This window comes from Mus caroli, chromosome 5 (assembly GCF_900094665.2).
Source record: "Mus caroli chromosome 5, CAROLI_EIJ_v1.1, whole genome shotgun sequence".
NCBI lineage: Eukaryota > Metazoa > Chordata > Mammalia > Rodentia > Muridae > Mus > Mus caroli.
The window spans coordinates 25,653,699-25,670,249 of record NC_034574.1 but is presented as its reverse complement, the minus strand read 5'-3'; the positions used below and the strand labels follow the sequence as shown (position 1 = coordinate 25,670,249).

At 44.8% G+C, this 16,551-nt stretch overlaps 1 protein-coding gene across 1 annotated transcript in view; it reads left to right on the top strand.

Annotated features, from left to right (window-relative positions):
• The window catches only part of Gtf3c2 (general transcription factor IIIC subunit 2), a 24,511-nt gene that overhangs the window by 4,212 nt on the left and 3,748 nt on the right, over positions 1-16,551 (top strand). The window contains 12 exon segments of the mRNA XM_029477335.1: positions 1,407-1,673; positions 1,820-2,141; positions 2,848-3,127; positions 5,174-5,268; positions 5,534-5,611; positions 6,268-6,366; positions 6,949-7,176; positions 7,327-7,381; positions 7,384-7,440; positions 7,564-7,672; positions 9,001-9,026; positions 9,380-9,602. Of these exon segments, the coding sequence (XP_029333195.1) occupies positions 1,430-1,673; positions 1,820-2,141; positions 2,848-3,127; positions 5,174-5,268; positions 5,534-5,611; positions 6,268-6,366; positions 6,949-7,176; positions 7,327-7,381; positions 7,384-7,440; positions 7,564-7,672; positions 9,001-9,026; positions 9,380-9,602 (1,816 nt within the window). The 5' untranslated portion in view covers positions 1,407-1,429.

The window sequence follows — 16,551 nt, the reverse complement described above, 5'->3', positions numbered from 1 at the left end:
AGACAGGGTTTCTCTTTATAGCCGTGGCTGTCCTGGAACTCACTTTGTAGACCAGGCTGGCCTCAAACTCAGAAATCTGCCTGCCTCTGCCTCCCGAGTGCTGGAATTAAAGGCGTGTACTACCACCGCCCGTCAAGAAAGTTCTCTTAATGTGATAGGATGATCTTTAATTGTATTGTAGACCAGAGGCATCCACTATCCCCAATTCAAATGTAACATTGATGGCTAGGATCCAGAAAACCCTTACTCTTGTTTTGTTTTGTTCTTTTTCTTTTTATAAGGTATGATTTCATGTAGCCAAGGCTAACCTTAAACTCCTGCCTCCACCTCTCAAGTGCTGGCATTTCAAAGTGTTCCACCCCACCTAGCCCAATCCAGCTCTTCTTAAGGGAATCTGTTCCTTTACTAACATTCATGGGAATGGGTGTTAGTCACCTCTGGGTATCCTACTTTAGCTTGGTCTGTGATAGCATCTGGCAGCTCTCATATTTAATAGAGTCTTGCTGGATTATACCCCAAGTTGGTTCCAAATTTCTTGGCTCAAATTGTCTTTTTGCTTCGGTTTCCATAGTTGTTGGGCCTTGGCACCATACCTTCACACATGCTTGGCCCTGCTATTTAGTCTGTTTTAGGAAGTTATGGCTCTTCCCCAGAGGCGCATACTTTTTATCTCCTTTTCCATTGTGGTGGGGGATCTGAATATGATTTATTTTATTTTGTTTATTTATTTTGTTTGTTTGTTTGTTTTTTTGTTTTTTAGACAGGGTTTCTCTGTGTTGCCCTGGCTGTCCTGGAACTCACTCTGTAGACCAGGCTGGCCTCGAACTCAGAAATTCGCCTGTCTCTGCCTCCCGAGTGCTGGGATTAAACCACGTCCTTGCCTATTTTTTGTTTTGTTTTCTGAAACGGGCATGTGTGTACCCCAGGCTGGTTTCAAACTCCTAGCATCTCCTGCCTCAGCTTCCCAGAGCTGGGATTACAGGTGTATACTACCATGCCCAGCTTTTTTTTTTTTTTGTCCTAATTGTCATTTACTAGATCCTAGAACAGTGCTTAACATAATAATTTGTGTGTTGGGGGTGCTTTTATTTGTCTTTTGAGGAGCCACACATGTGACTGACCATATGGAGGTCAGAGTACAACTGTAGAAGTTGGTTTTCTCCTTACACGTGCCATGTGGATCAGGGGGATTGAATTCAGGTCATCAGGCTTGGCAGCAAGCATCCTAACCTTCTAGGCCATCTTACCACACCAGTAGTTATTTGAATGAATGATCAGGATGTCAGGATGCTTGGGTTTCTGGTTGTTAGATGGTGGGGGGTGGGGGGAGGTGGGGGGGTGGGGGAGAATCTGAGCCTTTACAAATAGCTTCCTTGTTACACTCATTGCTGTATCTCTGTGTGCAGGGCAGCCATTTTGGGGGGTGCTGATGGATACCTGCGGGGTCGGCTATGTTGCCCTGGGGGAGGCCGACCCCGTGGGGAGCATGATTGTGGTAGACTCTCCTGGACAAGAAGAACTAAGCCAGGATGTCAAGGCTTCCTCAGAAATGTCCGGTGTGGAGGCTTCCATTGAGATGTCACTACCTCCTCCTTTGCCTGGATTTGAGGATTCTTCTGACAAGAGGAGGCTTCCTCCAGATCAGGAAAGCCTCAACAGGTTGGAACAGCAAGGTATGTGCCTTGCTTTCACTCTTTGCTTAGCTTAAAACAAGAGAGCAAATTGAGCTCATAGCTTCTTAAAAACTTGGGTACAGTATACTGTACTCCAAAGAACTTGACCTCTGATCCCATCTCACAGACCATATTCTTCTCTACAGATATTTCTTCAGAGATGTCAAAGGTCTCAAACACTAGGGCCTCAAAGCCTTCCGGGAGGAGAGGTGGTAGGACAGCAAGAGGCGCTAAAAGGCCTCAGCAACGTAAACCTCCATCTACCCCTCTGGTTCCTGGTCTCTTAGATCAGTCCAACCCTCTGTCCACCCCCATGCCTAAGAAACGAAGTCAAAAGTCCAAGGGAGACCTGCTACTATTGAAGTTGTCCAAAGGCCTAGATCAGCCAGAGTCTCCACATCCAAAGAGGCCCCCCGAGGACTTTGAGACCCCTTCTGGGGAACGACCCCGCCGAAGGGCTGCCCAAGTGTAAGGATTGTGGGGCACAGCCTGGTGCAGGGGTGGTGGTGGAAGCGGGAAGGTGGGGCAGATGTTGGAGAGATGGGAAGATTGGTGAGGTATCAGGTAAGTAGGGGTGGCATCTGGGTTCTGGGTGGGGGCAACCCTTTAGCTCATAAGAGCCACTTTTGTGGTATGTGTTGCTAACTTTTTGTATCTAAGTGATTTCTTTCTGTACTTCATACTCCATCACATTTTTGTTTGTTTTGTTTTTGTTTTGAGACAGGGTGTCGCTGCCCAACCCAGGTTGGCCTCGAACTTGCGATCCTCCCACCTCAGCCTCCCGAGTGCTGGGATTGCAGGCGTGCGCCACCACACCTGGCTCTCCATCACATTTTTCACAGACTTCCCCCAGGTCTTCATTGCTTTTACCACTCAATTTATTTCAGTGTTTATGTGCCTTTCCTTCTTTCCCTTGCCCTTTATGTTCTATGTGGTAGAGTAAAGAATGCATTGGCCTAGCGTTAGAAAGCCTATCATATTCCTTGGTGTCTGGCTGGCCTGTGCCAAGTCACTTAATTTTCTTGGATTTCTATTTCTGCATCTATTGGAGGGAAGGGGAAACTGGTAGCTGCTTCAAAGCATTACTGAGATCAATAAAACAATAATAAAGTCTAGAAATGTGGGCTCTGTTTAATACTTGTGAGGATGGCTCTGACTCCACCTTATCCCACAGGGCACTTCTATACCTTCAGGAACTAGCTGAAGAGCTCTCCACAGCCCTGCCTGCACCGCCACTGTCTGGTCCTAAGAGTCCCAAGGTGAGCAGCCCCACGAAGCCGAAGAAGACCCGGCAAGCATCCTCTCAGGGTGAAGAAGACAGAAGCACTCGGGATGAAGACTTTGTTCTCCAGGTCGAGGGTGAAGATGAAGAAGAAAGTGAGGCCCCAAGTGAAAACTCGTCTGATCCGGAGCCTGTTGCACCCCGAAGCACCCCACGAGGACCTGCTGCAGGGGTAACGAGTCAACAACAACAGAAAGATGGGAATATGGGGATTATAGCATTCTGAGTACTCATGGTTAACATTTGGCCTCATGGCTATCCAAAAATAGTAACAAAAAAAGGAAAAACTAAAAAAAAATGCAAGGTATTTGGAGACACTATACAGGGAAGAATGTAGTGTCTAGATTGTTCACTCTGGAGTATTCTCTACTGAAAACCATATGTGTGAGCAAGGACCCTACTTCTCAAAGTTGTCAGTGTAGTGAATGCCACAGTGACTTAGACGTGGGGGAGGGGACTAGCTGCTCAGCTTTCACAGAGGAATGACACTAGAGCTGGGCTTTGAAAGGCAAGTACTGGTTTCTAGGTGGGGTTTCCCCAGAAGGTGATGGCAGTAGGAGATGGGGTCTTGGATAACGTAGGGCGATTGATAGAGAGGATGAAAAGACTTTTGTTGGTAGGTACTGACACACGCTCGTTTTGTTTGTTTTTGACTAGTTTGTTTTGTTTGTTTGTGATAAGTATATGCAACATAAACTTACCATTTAAAAATGTACTGTTCCATGGCTTTAAAAGTATCTATACTGTTTAGTTCAGACTAATCTCAAACTCAGTCCCTTTGCCTTAGTTTTCTTAGTCCTAGCATTATAGGTGTAGACAACCACACCTAGCTTAAACAGGAACTTTGTTAGGTAGGTACATGAGGGTGCATACATATGTGTACTTGCCCATGTATATATGTACAAGCATGTGGCCATGTTTGCTAGTGTGGAAGCTAGAGGTAGACCTTGAATGTCTCCCTCTATTATTCTCCACTGGATTGTTTTTATATTGGGGTCACTTTCTTCCCTAAATGCTGGGCTTAGAGGCATACTTGACTTTTCTCTTCTCTTTTTCTTTTTCTTTTCTTTTTTTGTTTTTAATACTTATTTATTTATTTTATGTATATGGCTACATTGTAGCTTACTGATGGTTGTGAGCCATCATGTGGTTGCTGGGTATGAAGGTTGCTTGCTCTGATCGGTCCTCGAAGCTCTGGTCTAAAGATTTATTTATTACTGTATCTAAGTACACTGTTGCTGTCTTCAGACACACCAGAAGAGGGCATCAGATCTCATTACAGATGGTTATGAGCCACCATGTGGTTGCTGGGATTTGAACTCAGGACCTTTGGAAGAGCAGTCAGTGTTCTTACTCGCTGAGACATCTCACCAGCCCCGATTTTTTTTTTTTTCAAGACAGGTTTTCTCTGTATAAATTTCATATAGTGATCTGCCTATCTCTGCCTCCTAAGTAGTGGGATTACAGGCACACACCACCATGCCTGGCCTATTTATTTATTTATTTATTTAATTGAATTTTTTTTGTTTTCTTTTTGCCTTAGTCCTTAATATGGCTCTGTAGTCTTACAACTTGTAAAAAAGTTGTGACTGAGCCAAGTCTATAATGATGTGAGCTTTATTTTTGTTTATTTTTTTTAAAGATTTATTTATTACTATATATATAAGTACACTGTCACTGTCTTCAGACACACCAGAACAGGGCATCAGATCCCTTTACAGATGGTTGTGAGCTACCATGTGGTTGAGAATTGAACTCAGGACCTCTGGAAGAGCAGTCAGTGCTCTTAACCACTGAGCCATCTCTCTAGCCTGATGTGAGCTTTATAATTGGGCTTAAAAGCAGTAGCCATCCCCGAGACATGGATGAGATTCTAGGACTGTGTATAAAGAATACACTCCTTGACCTGACCTGTCAGAGGAGGAAGGGTCTATGAAGGAGTACTGGGGAAGAATAGGTTATACTGTCCCACAGGGCGGGAGTTGGAGGATTTTTAGGAGAGTCCTTTGAGTCAAATGTGGAGACTGAAGAAAGGTGAGTAGAGTATGTTTTAACAGATAGAGTAACTGGAGCAGAAATCTATTTAAGTGCGGATAGGGTAGTCAGTAGGGTATGTAATGCCAAGGAAAATTTAAATACTGAGAAAAAAGCTATCCTCTGGGACTTTTTCCAACCTAGAATGTTCTCCTTTTTGTATTTTCTTTATTTTGATCCTTAGAAACAGAAACCACATTGCCGGGGCATGGCTCCCAATGGCTTACCCAATTACATCATGGCTCCTGTTTGGAAGTGCCTCCACCTCACTAAGGACCTGTGAGATTTGGGAACAAAGACTGAGGTTGGGGGGAGGGAATTTATAAAGAACAGCTAGAAAAAGAGCATGTGTTGGCATTCATTATTAAGGGGCAGTGTTAAAAGGGCACAATCTTTTGGGCTCTTAATTCTTGACCACATTTCAAGTGCTGGTAGCTGCTTACCCCTAAACCACAAATCTCTCCCAGCCTCAGAAAAAGGGTCTTAGGCAGTGTGGTTGTAGAGTTTCTCTTCTCTTCCATTGATGACGCTTCTGTTTCTCTAGCCGAGAACAGCACCATTCATTCTGGGAGTTTGCTGAGTGGATTCCAGTAGCCTGGAAGTGGCAGTTGTTATCTGAACTGTAAGTTGATTGATATCTCTGAAGCATTACCTTCCTGCACTGAGATAGAAATGCCCTGGCCAGGCAAAAGCAACTTAAGGAGAAAGCTTTATTTTGTCTCACAGGTCAAGGCTCCAGTCCACCATGGTGCAGTAGGACCTTGAGAAAGCTAGTTACACTTTGCTTGCAGTTAGGAAGGAGAGAAGAGTGGATGCTTGTGCTCAGCTAACTTTAATTTTGTATAGTCTGAGACCCAAAGCCATGGAACGGTACTGCCCACATTTAAGGTGAATTGTCCTATTTCAATAACTGAATAAAGAAAAGTGCTCAAGCTGGCCGTGGTGGCGCACGCCTTTAATCCCAGCACTCGGAAGGCAGAGGCAGGCGGATTTCTGAGTTTGAGGCCAGCCTGGTCTACAGAGTGAGTTCCAGGACAGCCAGGGCTACACAGAGAAATCTGTCTCGAAAAACCAAAAAAAAAAAAAAGGAAATTGCTCACATACCCAGAGACCAGCTAATTCTTCCTAGGTGTGCCCACAGGCTTGCTTAGTGGGTAACTTAGGTCCTGTCAGGTTGACAGTATTAATCACTAAGAAGACTTGAAGGAGATGACAGACAAGTGACAAAGAATTCTAAGGTGTATAATGGGAATTCTGTGATGTTTTTGCTTCCCACAGTGAAGCGGCTCCCTACTTGCCCCAGGAGGAGAAGTCTCCCCTGTTTTCTGTACAAAGGGAAGGGATTCCTGAGGATGGCACGATCTACCGAATAAACAGGTGAAAGATAGCAGCAGCTCAGCCTTTTTTTCTGTACTGGAAGAGAGAAGTAGGAGACACTAATGTTGCAAAGGCTAGCAATTAGCCTTTTCCTCTCTCGAGTACTGACCCTGGTAACGCTCAGGATAAAGTCCCGACTGTAGCAGGCTAATCTACTCTAATACAGTGGTCAGCTTTCTCTGCAAGCTGGGCCCTGGGAGACGAGGGAGGCTTGGGTAGGCCAGTTCACAAAGCGACATGCACTTAGCATGCCTCTTGAAAGATGCAAGGAGTTCCTCTCAGAGCAAGAAGTGGGGAGGTGGAGTGCCACGAGTGGTAGCTCACGCCTTTAATCCCAGCACTCAGGAGGTAGAGGCAGGCGGATTTCTGAGTTCAAGGACAGCCTGGTCTACAAAGTGAGTTCCCGGACAGCCAGGACTATACAGAGAAACCCTGTCTCGAAAAACCAAAAAAAAAAAAGTGGGAGGGAGGTGTGAGTCATGGCAGAGTCCTGCTCCAACCACAGATTCGCCAGACATACTTGTTCCTAGTGGAACTTTTCCATTTTGTCCTAACATTTTTGTTATTCTGACTTTTCTCTAGATTTAGCTCGATCACAGCACATCCAGAGCGCTGGGATGTGTCCTTCTTCACAGGGGGACCACTCTGGGCTCTGGACTGGTGCCCAGTGCCTGAAGGGTCAGCAGCTTCACAGTATGTGGCCCTTTTCTCCAGCCCTGACATGAATGAGACACACCCACTGAGCCAGCTTCATTCAGGCCCTGGGCTGCTGCAGCTCTGGGGTCTTGGGACATTGCAGCAAGAAAGCTGGTGAGGTGGGGCTGGGACACTGCCACAGGCAGGTGGGTGAGGGAGAAACAGGGCGGGGCAGGGTTTGCGTTGGGCTGGCAAGACAAGGAAGTGGAGCTCCGTTAATCCTAGACTCTTCCTACCCACTGTCTCCCATGTTTTTTTCTCCAGTCCTGGCAACAGGGCCCACTTTGTCTATGGGATTGCTTGTGACAGTGGCTTATACAGTGGGACCTCAAGTTCTGCCCCAGTGGGGCATGGGAACATCCAGAAACCCTTCGGAAGGTACTTCTAATTGACGGGACTAGCCCTGGGAGTTGTTAGGGTTGGAGGAAGGAGGTTAGATAGAGTGTGGTGGGTGGGTTTTCCAGCAGCAAGCCTCAACACAGGTCTGGTCTTACCCTCCAGGCTCCTCTCCTGCCTCGCCTGGGTCTCTTGGCTCTGGCCTGCTCAGATGGGAAGGTACTGCTGTTCAGCCTGCCGCATCCTGAGGCCCTCCTGGCACAGCAGCCTCCAGGCAAGTCACAGAGCTGCATTGGTGGTAGCCAGAGCGCTCAGACCTGTCTGCCTCCTGTGACCTCCTCTAGTGTAGTCTCTAGCATAAAAGCATGTTCAGTCACACCTTTATGATAGTACTATAACTTGAGTTGGTGATTTTTGAGCTTAAATTCTCTCTTTTAGACTAACTGCACCTTTTCAGCATTTTACCAGTCATTTCTCCCTCTTTTCATAGTCTGTGCCCTCAGAAATTGACTGTAAAGAGTTGCGGCTGACAGATGGTACTCACCTCTAGCTGATGTTTTTTTCCCCCGGTGCTAATCTCAGAACTCCCTGAGATCTGTGTCTTCACCCATATGATATCTTTTAGGAAGAGTCAAGAAAGGCAGATTCTATCCCCCCCCCCCCACACACACACACAGTAATGAGTATTTAAGAAGTCATCTGGATTTAAGTCCTAGGAGGTTTTATGTTTGGTCGTCTGATGGAGGAATAGGTTGAGGTGGAGATAGGAAAACAGGCATGTCCAGCCCTTTGACATTATGGTATGATGTCATCTACAAAGTTCAGTCCTAGGAACCTCACAGTTATATTACTGAAAAAAAATGAAAAGTCAGCTAATGTGTTGAGACCCATTCTTAGCTGTTGTTGACTGCATGTGGCCTAGGGATTGGATATGCCTTACATCATTTCTTTAGAAAGTTTAATTACAGCAGATCACTTAGGAGACAGGCAGGCAGATCTCTGTAACTTCAGGACTCTGTAGGTAGACCCTGTCTCAAGAAACATAAAGAAGAAACAAAGAAGGTTAAAAAGGGTGGTGGCCTGCTGGATATGGGCCAAAGGGAGATTCCTGTGTGTTTCTTTTCATTTGTGCTTTGAGGCAGGCTCTCCTATAGCCCAGGTTGGCTTTGAACTTGCCCTGTAACTTTGAACTTCTTTTCCTCTTTCCATCTCCCATGTTCTGGGATTGCTCCCCCTGACTTTTATATATTTAACTCTGTAGAGGAGACAATAGGGAATGTTTATATAGGAATGCAGGATTAAGTCAATAAGGAAAGAACCAAGTGGAGAATGCAGAAACAGAGACAGTTTTAGGTAAATGAGACAGAGAAAGAAGTTGCCAAGGTGGAGGATACAGCAATTCTCACAGAAGGAAAGCTGGTGTTGTAGTGTTGGGGAAGAAAGTGAGGTGGGAAGAGATAGGGTCAGAAAGCTGATGGTATGGGAAAGGATGAAGAAGTCATTGCCCAGACATGAGATCCTGATCTCAAAGCAAGGCCTGAGTAGGAGCTCTGCCCTCTGGATGGAGATCCTCAGCTACATACTGCCTTTGTTCCCTCACAGATGCTATGAAGCCTGCCATCTACAAGGTGAGTGTGGAGCATGTTACTTACGTGAGGCATCATCTTCCCAGAGCCTCTTTTCACAGAGTCTACCGTGAGTCTTTCTTTTCTGAATGTATCCCTTTGCTGGAGTAAAAACTGATTGGAAACTGGGTGGTGGTGCACACCTTTAGTCCCAGCACGCGGGAGGCACTGTCAGGTGGATCTCTGAGTTGGAGGTCAGCCTGGTCTCTACAGAGTTCAAGGACTCCCAGGGCTACATGGAGGAACAGAAACCCTGTCTCGAAACAAAACCAAGAAACAAAACCAAACTGATAAAGAGTATTATTTCAAACAATAAGGACTTCCTAACCCTAAAGTTATCTCTTCTATCCTTGCAGGTCCAGTGTTTGGCAACTCTTCAGGTAGGGTCTGTGCAAGCTTCAGACCCCTCTGAGTGTGGTCAGTGCCTTAGCCTGGCTTGGATGCCTACCAGGCCTCACCACCACCTGGCTGCTGGATACTATAATGGTAAAAACAAAACAGAGACCTGTTGCTCTTTAAGCTTTACATATGCTTGGGTTTGGATGGTGCTTACTTTGCATGGCCTAAGCCCAATCCCCAGCACTACATAAATTAGGCATAGGCATAAAGGTACATGTCTGGAGTCTAACACTTGGGAGGTGGAGGCAGGATGATCAGAAGTTCATAGTTAGGGGTTCAGTAGTGGAGCATTTTATGTAGAATTTTGAGGTCATCCTTGAAAATAACTATTTTAGGCCAATCTGGGCTACTTTGTCTTCTTCTCAAAGAAAAGGGGGGAGTGATGTGAACATAATTTAGTACAGTCCTCTATGAAGATGAGATAACAGTGAATATTTGCTAGTTTAAAGAGAGTCAACTCAGAATTCAGTGGAGGTGCTGGCAAGATGGCACAGCAGGTGAAGATGCCTGCCACTGAGACTGCTGACCTGAGAGTGATCCCTAATCCCACAATGGGGGGAGAGAAGCATCTCCTCTAGGAGTCCTCCCTTCCACACGCCAGCTGTGACATGTATGTACCCACACACATCACATACACACAAGATAAGTATGGGTTGTTGTTTTTTTTTTAACATTTATTATTAATTTTTTATATGTGAGTACACTGTCGCTGTCTTGAGGCACAACAGAAGAGGCATTGGGTTCCATTACAGATGGTGTGAGCCACCATGTGGTTACTGGGAATTGAACTCAGGACCTCTGGAAGAGCAGTCAGTGCTCTTAACCACTGAGCCATCTCTCAAACCCAAGTATGATTTTTCTTTTGTTTTTTTTGAGACAGGATTTCTCTGTTTTTTGGTTTTGTTTTTGTTTTTTTCCAGATGGGGTTTCTCTGTATAGCCCTGGCTGTCCTGGAACTCACTTTGTAGACCAGGCTGTCCTCGAACTCAGAAATCCACCACGCCCGGCTTACTCTCTTTTTAAAAAAGAGCTGGAGCCGGGCGTGGTGGCGCACGCCTTTAATCCCAGCACTCGGGAGGCAGAGGCAGGCGGATTTCTGAGTTCGAGGCCAGCCTGGTCTACAAAGTGAGTTCCAGGACAGCCAGGGCTACACAGAGAAACCCTGTCTCGAAAAACCAAAAAAAAAAAAAAAAAAGAGCTGGATAGCTGAATAAATAGCCCAGAATGTAATGGTACTTGCTGTCAAGCATGAAAACCTGAGTCCAATCCCCAGGACTCACACAGTCAGAGAAGAGAACTGACTCCTCAAGTCAAAATGTACTTCTCCATTCACAGGCTATGGTATACACGTACAAAGTAAATTAATGTACTTGTGGGTGTTTGGCCCCTTGTAGACTCATCTATTTGAATACTTGGCCATAGATAATGGCATGGTTAGGAGATACGGCCTTGTAGGAGGAAGTGCAGTCACTGGGTGGGCTTTGAGGTTTCCTGTGCTTGAGCTTCCCACATGATAATAATGGACTGACTCTCTGAAACTGTAAGGCAGCCACAATTAAAAGTTTGCCTTTATAAGAGTTGCTGTGGTCATGGTGTCTCTTACAGCAATAAAGCATAACTAAGAAGTTACTACCAAGGACTGGGGGATTCTTGTGATAGTCCTGACCATGCTTGTGTTTGGAGGATTGTGGATTTGAGTAAGGACTTTGAAAAGCAGTGAAATGCTTTAAGTGGGGTTTAGTGTGCCATCCTACTAGAAGCATGGAGGACAGTGGTGTTGAGGGAGATTGGAACTGTGGGGGCCTGGCTGAAGAGATTTCAGAAGAAAATTTTAGTATATGGCCTAGAGACTGTTTTGATAATTTGGTGAAGAATGTGGTTGCTTTTTGCTCTTCTCTGAAGAATCTGCCTGAGGCTAAAGTGAAGAGATTTAGATTAATTGCATTGACAAAGGAAATCTCAAAATAACCTAGCATAGACTCTGTCCTTATGATCAGACGTAGCAAGCTGAGAAAGGAAAGATACACAATGTATGGTTTAAAGATTAAAAGGGTACCAGGAAGTAGAATGGAGTTAAATACAGTGTTCAAATATTAAATAGAATTAAGGAAGTGGTGACCTCGGGGCAAGATCCCACCCAGCTAATTGTTTCTGTTTATTGTTTATGTGTTTGCAGTTAACAAGGGGTAGTTATATCATGTTAGACATTGTTATGACCTGGCTATTGTTTTCATGTGGACAGAAGGAGATGTGATGGTTTCTGGTTGACAAGGGATGAATCTTGAGGGCTATTGTGGGTTCTCATTGACTGTATTTGGATGAACTGCAGTCCAGCAGCAGAGGGCACACTTAAGATCCAGATTATTTTTTTAAAGATTTATTTATTTATTATATGTAAGTACACTGTAGCTGTCTTCAGACACTCCAGAAGAGGGTTCCAGATCTCATTACGGATGGGTGTGAGCCACCATGTGGTTGCTGGGAATTGAACTCAGGACCTTTGGAAGAGCAGTCAGTGCTCTTAACCGCTGAGCCATCTCTCCAGCCCAAGATCCGGATCTTGAGGCTGAAGGATACAGGCTTTTGATCTAGATCTTGAGGCATAGTAATCACGCTTATAAAGGTCTTGTGAAAGGGAATTACAGAAAAGCTTAGGTCGGGCATGGTGATACATGCCTTTAATCCCAGCTCTCAGGAGACAGAGGCATGCAGAGCTCTTGAGGTCAAGGTCAGTCTACGGAGCAAGTTTCAGGAGAGCCAAGCTTAGGCAGTGAAGGAAATCACTGAAAACAGAAAGCTGGTGAGGATTTAGTTGAATGAAGGAACCATGTACCAGCCCCAGCAAAGAAACAGAAATTTACAGCTTTAGCCATGAGGCTCTGGCTTTAGAGTCAAGAATAGCTGGGGTTACTGGGACAATTGATGCTGGTTAGCTAGAGCTAAGAAATTAGCTGTGATTAAGAGACCAGCATCACCGAGGTGGAATCTAAGATGTGTTATCTGAGAGCACAAAGAAGCTGTGTTCCAGAGATAGAAATCATGGTGGCAGTCGGATTTGGTGATGTGTAAGAATCACCCAGGTGGTACTGGTTTTGAAAGCATGAGAGGATCAAGACAAGTAGCTGAGTCTTGGCACTGTGAGAGGCCAGGAAAGGCCATTGGTGAATGTGCAGTCTCAATGGCAGTTGAAGGCCTGGGACTGAAGGGTTGTGCAGAGAAGTTGAGGCTTGGTACCTTGAAGTGAACCTACAAGAGGCAATCGGTGAAAGTGCAACCTAGTTGCAGTGGAAGACCCCACTGTATTGGAGATGCAGTACTATGGAGTCACCAGCAAGAACAGCAGTAGCAGTGGAATGGAGTCAATGAGACCCTAGAATGCTAGAGGGCACAGCTGGAGAAGTGATGCCCAGAAGATCACTTTGGAGGAGCCCACAAGATCATGCGTTTGTGGCTCCCAGACATGGGAACAAGAACTATAAAATTGAAGTTGCCTTGGAGACCCCAACGTGTTACAGATGCCAGAACCATGGGGTACCTGCTGGGGAAAGCTACTAACAGAGTTGAACCAGCCAAGAGAAAGAATTGTGTTGTAGTCAACAAAGCTGAAACATGGAGATGCAGAGTTTGCCAAGCTGGTTTTTGGTCTCGGTTTTGGTCCAGTATTTCCTCACTATAACATTTTGGAATGATAATGCATATCTTATGATGTTGGAAATATGTGATCTGGTTTTTAATTTTGACTTTGTAGGGGATTATGGTTAAGAGATTGCATGAATCTCAGAAGAAACTTTGGATTTTTAAATATTGTGATAGATTATGGGGACTTTTAGAGTTGGACTACTAAATGCATTTAAAATTTATGTTGCCGGGCGTGGTGGCGCACGCCTTTAATCCCAGCACTCGGGAGGCAGAGGCAGGCGGATTTCTGAGTTCGAGGCCAGCCTGGTCTACAGAGTGNTTCGAGGCCAGCCTGGTCTACAGAGTGAGTTCCAGGACAGCCAAGGCTATGCAGAGAAACCCTGCCTCGAAAAACCAAAAAAAAAAAAAAAAAAATGTTATAGCTAAAAGCCTGTGGAGGCCAGGGAGTGGAATGTGGTTTGAATAGGTTTGGCCCCCATAGATTCATGTGTTTTAATGCTTGGCCATAGGGAGTGGCACTATTAGGTGTGGCTTGTTGGAGGAAGTGTGTTGCTGTTTGAGTAGATTTTGAGGTTTCCTATACTCAGGATCCACCCAGTATGGAACAGTCTTGACTGCTTTCAGATCAAGATGTAGAACTCTTAGCTCTTCTAGCACCAAGTGTGCCTTTATTTGCATTTATAAGAGTTGCCTTGGTCCTGGTGTCTCTTCATAGCAATAAAACCCTAATTAAGACAGTAATTTTGAAAGATAATTAGAGAAAACCGATTATCACAACAGACTGTTCAGCAATAAAAAAGTGAAGGTCTCCTGACACATAACATGGAAACAGCTCAGATAATCACTAAAAGAAACTACCCACAGTCACAATGCCTGCTAATTACTGGTTTAGTACTTAGAAAGTTGCTTGCCTCACTCAAAAGAGATACAAAGAGTCATAAGGAATTTTAACATTTATGGAAATGTTTGGGTTCTTGTTTGTTGGGGTTATTTGACTAGTACAAGTAGCTACCAAACTCAATGAATTGTGTGCTTGAAATTAATGTATTTCATATAAATGTTTCCACTATAAAATAGAGCAGAGAAAAATTCTCTGATAATAAGCACACAGGAGTTTAAAGAAAGACAAGTTTATAGAAACAAGATCATTCTATATAAGCTGTTTAAAGGTGTAGGGAGCTGGAGAAATAGCTTAAGAGCACTGGCAGCTCTTTCAGGGGACCTGAGTTTAAGTGCATGGCAGCTCACAGGGTAACTCCAGTGCTACGGGATCCCCAGTGCCCTCTTAAACTTGTTGCTGGGTCTGGTGGTGCAGGAGCATCAAGTTCAAGGAATGCCCAGACATTTTAGACCATATCTCAAAATTAAAAATAGAAAGGTTAGCAAGTGCTTTGTAATATTCATTAGGTCCTAGGTATAATCTCCCAGCTCTTCAAATAAGTATAATTTATAGATATTTAATTACATATTTTTTACATTCATTTATTGGGGGTGTGCGATGTATGGAGTTTAGAAGATTGTGGGAGTTGGTTCTTTTAACCTGTAGATAAATCCCTAGGGAATCAAACTCAGGTTGCTGAGTTTGGCAGCAAGTGCCTTTGTTTGGTTGGTTGGTTGGTTTTTGGTTTGTCGAGACAGGGATTCTCTGTGTAGCCCTGACTGTCCTGGAAATCACTCTGTAGACCAGGCTGGCCTCGAACTCAGAAATGCACCTGCCTCTGCCTCCCAAGTGCTGGGATTAAAGGCGTGCGCCACCACTGCCCGGCTTGTAAGATTTTTAATGTCTATTATTTTTTATTTTTTATCTGAATTACATTTGCGCACCTCTCCTTTGCTATCCTTGTTTTAGTCAGTCAAGTTGTTTTGTGTGCCCATTTGTTGTCTTTCCCTCTGCATCTTGTTGCTTTTGTTATTCTTGTTTAGAGCAGAAGTAGAGTAATGCATCAGATAGTAATGGCTTTAGGCTTTGGGAGCAGGTTGCCGCTATTGGCACTAAGTTCTATGTGGATATGTAATCAGCCCTAGACATTGTATAAATGAGTAAGTGTGATTGTTTTAATGTAACTTACTGAGGCACGCAGGCAGGTAGGCAGGCAGGCACTCTCAGCCAAGCATGGTGGCTTATAATTATTCTTCCAGCACAGTGGAGGCAGAGGTAGAAGGATGCTGTGAGTTTGAGGCCAACCTGAATACTCCAAGCTGTCTCAAAAGAATATTATGCAGGGAGGGTAAAACTCCATCCACATGAGATGGAGCACTTGCCTGGCATGCATGAGGCAAGGTCAGTCCCCAGTACCAAATAAAGAACACAGCACTCTGTCTGATTTATTGGTTATAGCTTGACAGCTGCTATTCTGAAGGAGTTGTGTTTTGTTTTGTGGAGATAGGGCTTTGGTGTACCCCAGGCAGATCATCCTGCCTCAGCCCAAATGCTAAGATTATAAATATGTCCCACCATATCAGCAGATATTCACTATTTTAAAATTCTTTTACCCCAAGGCCCAAGAGATGACTCAGCACTTGCAAGCATGCACTGTCCTTGCAGAGTACCTGAATTTACTTCCCAGAATTCATGTGAGGCGCTTACAGCTGCCTATAATTCCTGCTCTAGGAGATCCAAAGCCCTCCTGGCATCCATATGTACCTACATTCACATATACACATGTTCCCACACAGACAAATACGTAGAATTAAAAGAAAAAAAAAATCTATTTACCAGCCATCAGATGCACTCTTTTTTTTTTTGTTTTTTTCTTTTGTTTTTTTGAGACAGGGTTTCTCTATTTAGCCCTGGCTGTCCTGGAACTCACTCTGTAGACCAGGCTGGCCTCGAACTCAGAAATCCACCTGCCTCTGCCTCCAGAGTGCTGGGATTAAAGGCATGCGCCACCACCGCCCGGCCAGATGCACTCTTTTAAATGAGGGTCCAGGACTCTGCTGCTATCTTTTAGGTGGAGTCAGGTTGGGTGTTTGAGCTGAGCTGTGAGGGAGAACTCAGCCAGTCGTCATTGTCCTCTCTTTCACTGTAGTGTGGATGTGACAGTAGGAAACAAGTCTGCCATCTCAAAGAAAGAAATGAGACCACAGAACCAAGCGCCTTCCTAATGCAGCGGTGCTCAACCCTCCTCATGCTAGGACACTTGAGTACAGCTCTCACGGGTGCCAGCCCCAGCCATAACATTATTTGTTACCACTTCATAACTGTAATTTTGCTACAGTTAAGAATTGTAATGTAGGGGCTGGTGAGATGGCTCAGTGGGTAAGAGCACCTGACTGCTCTTCCAAAGGTCCGGGGTTCAAATCCCAGCAACCACATGGTGGCTCACAACCACCCATAATGAGATCTGATACCCTCTTCTGGTGCGTTTGAAGACAGCTACAGTGAACTTATACTAATAAATAAATCTTTGGCCGGAGCAAGTGGGGTTGGCTAGAGCAAGCAGAGGTCCTAAGTTCAATTCCCAACAATCACATGAAGGATCACAACCAT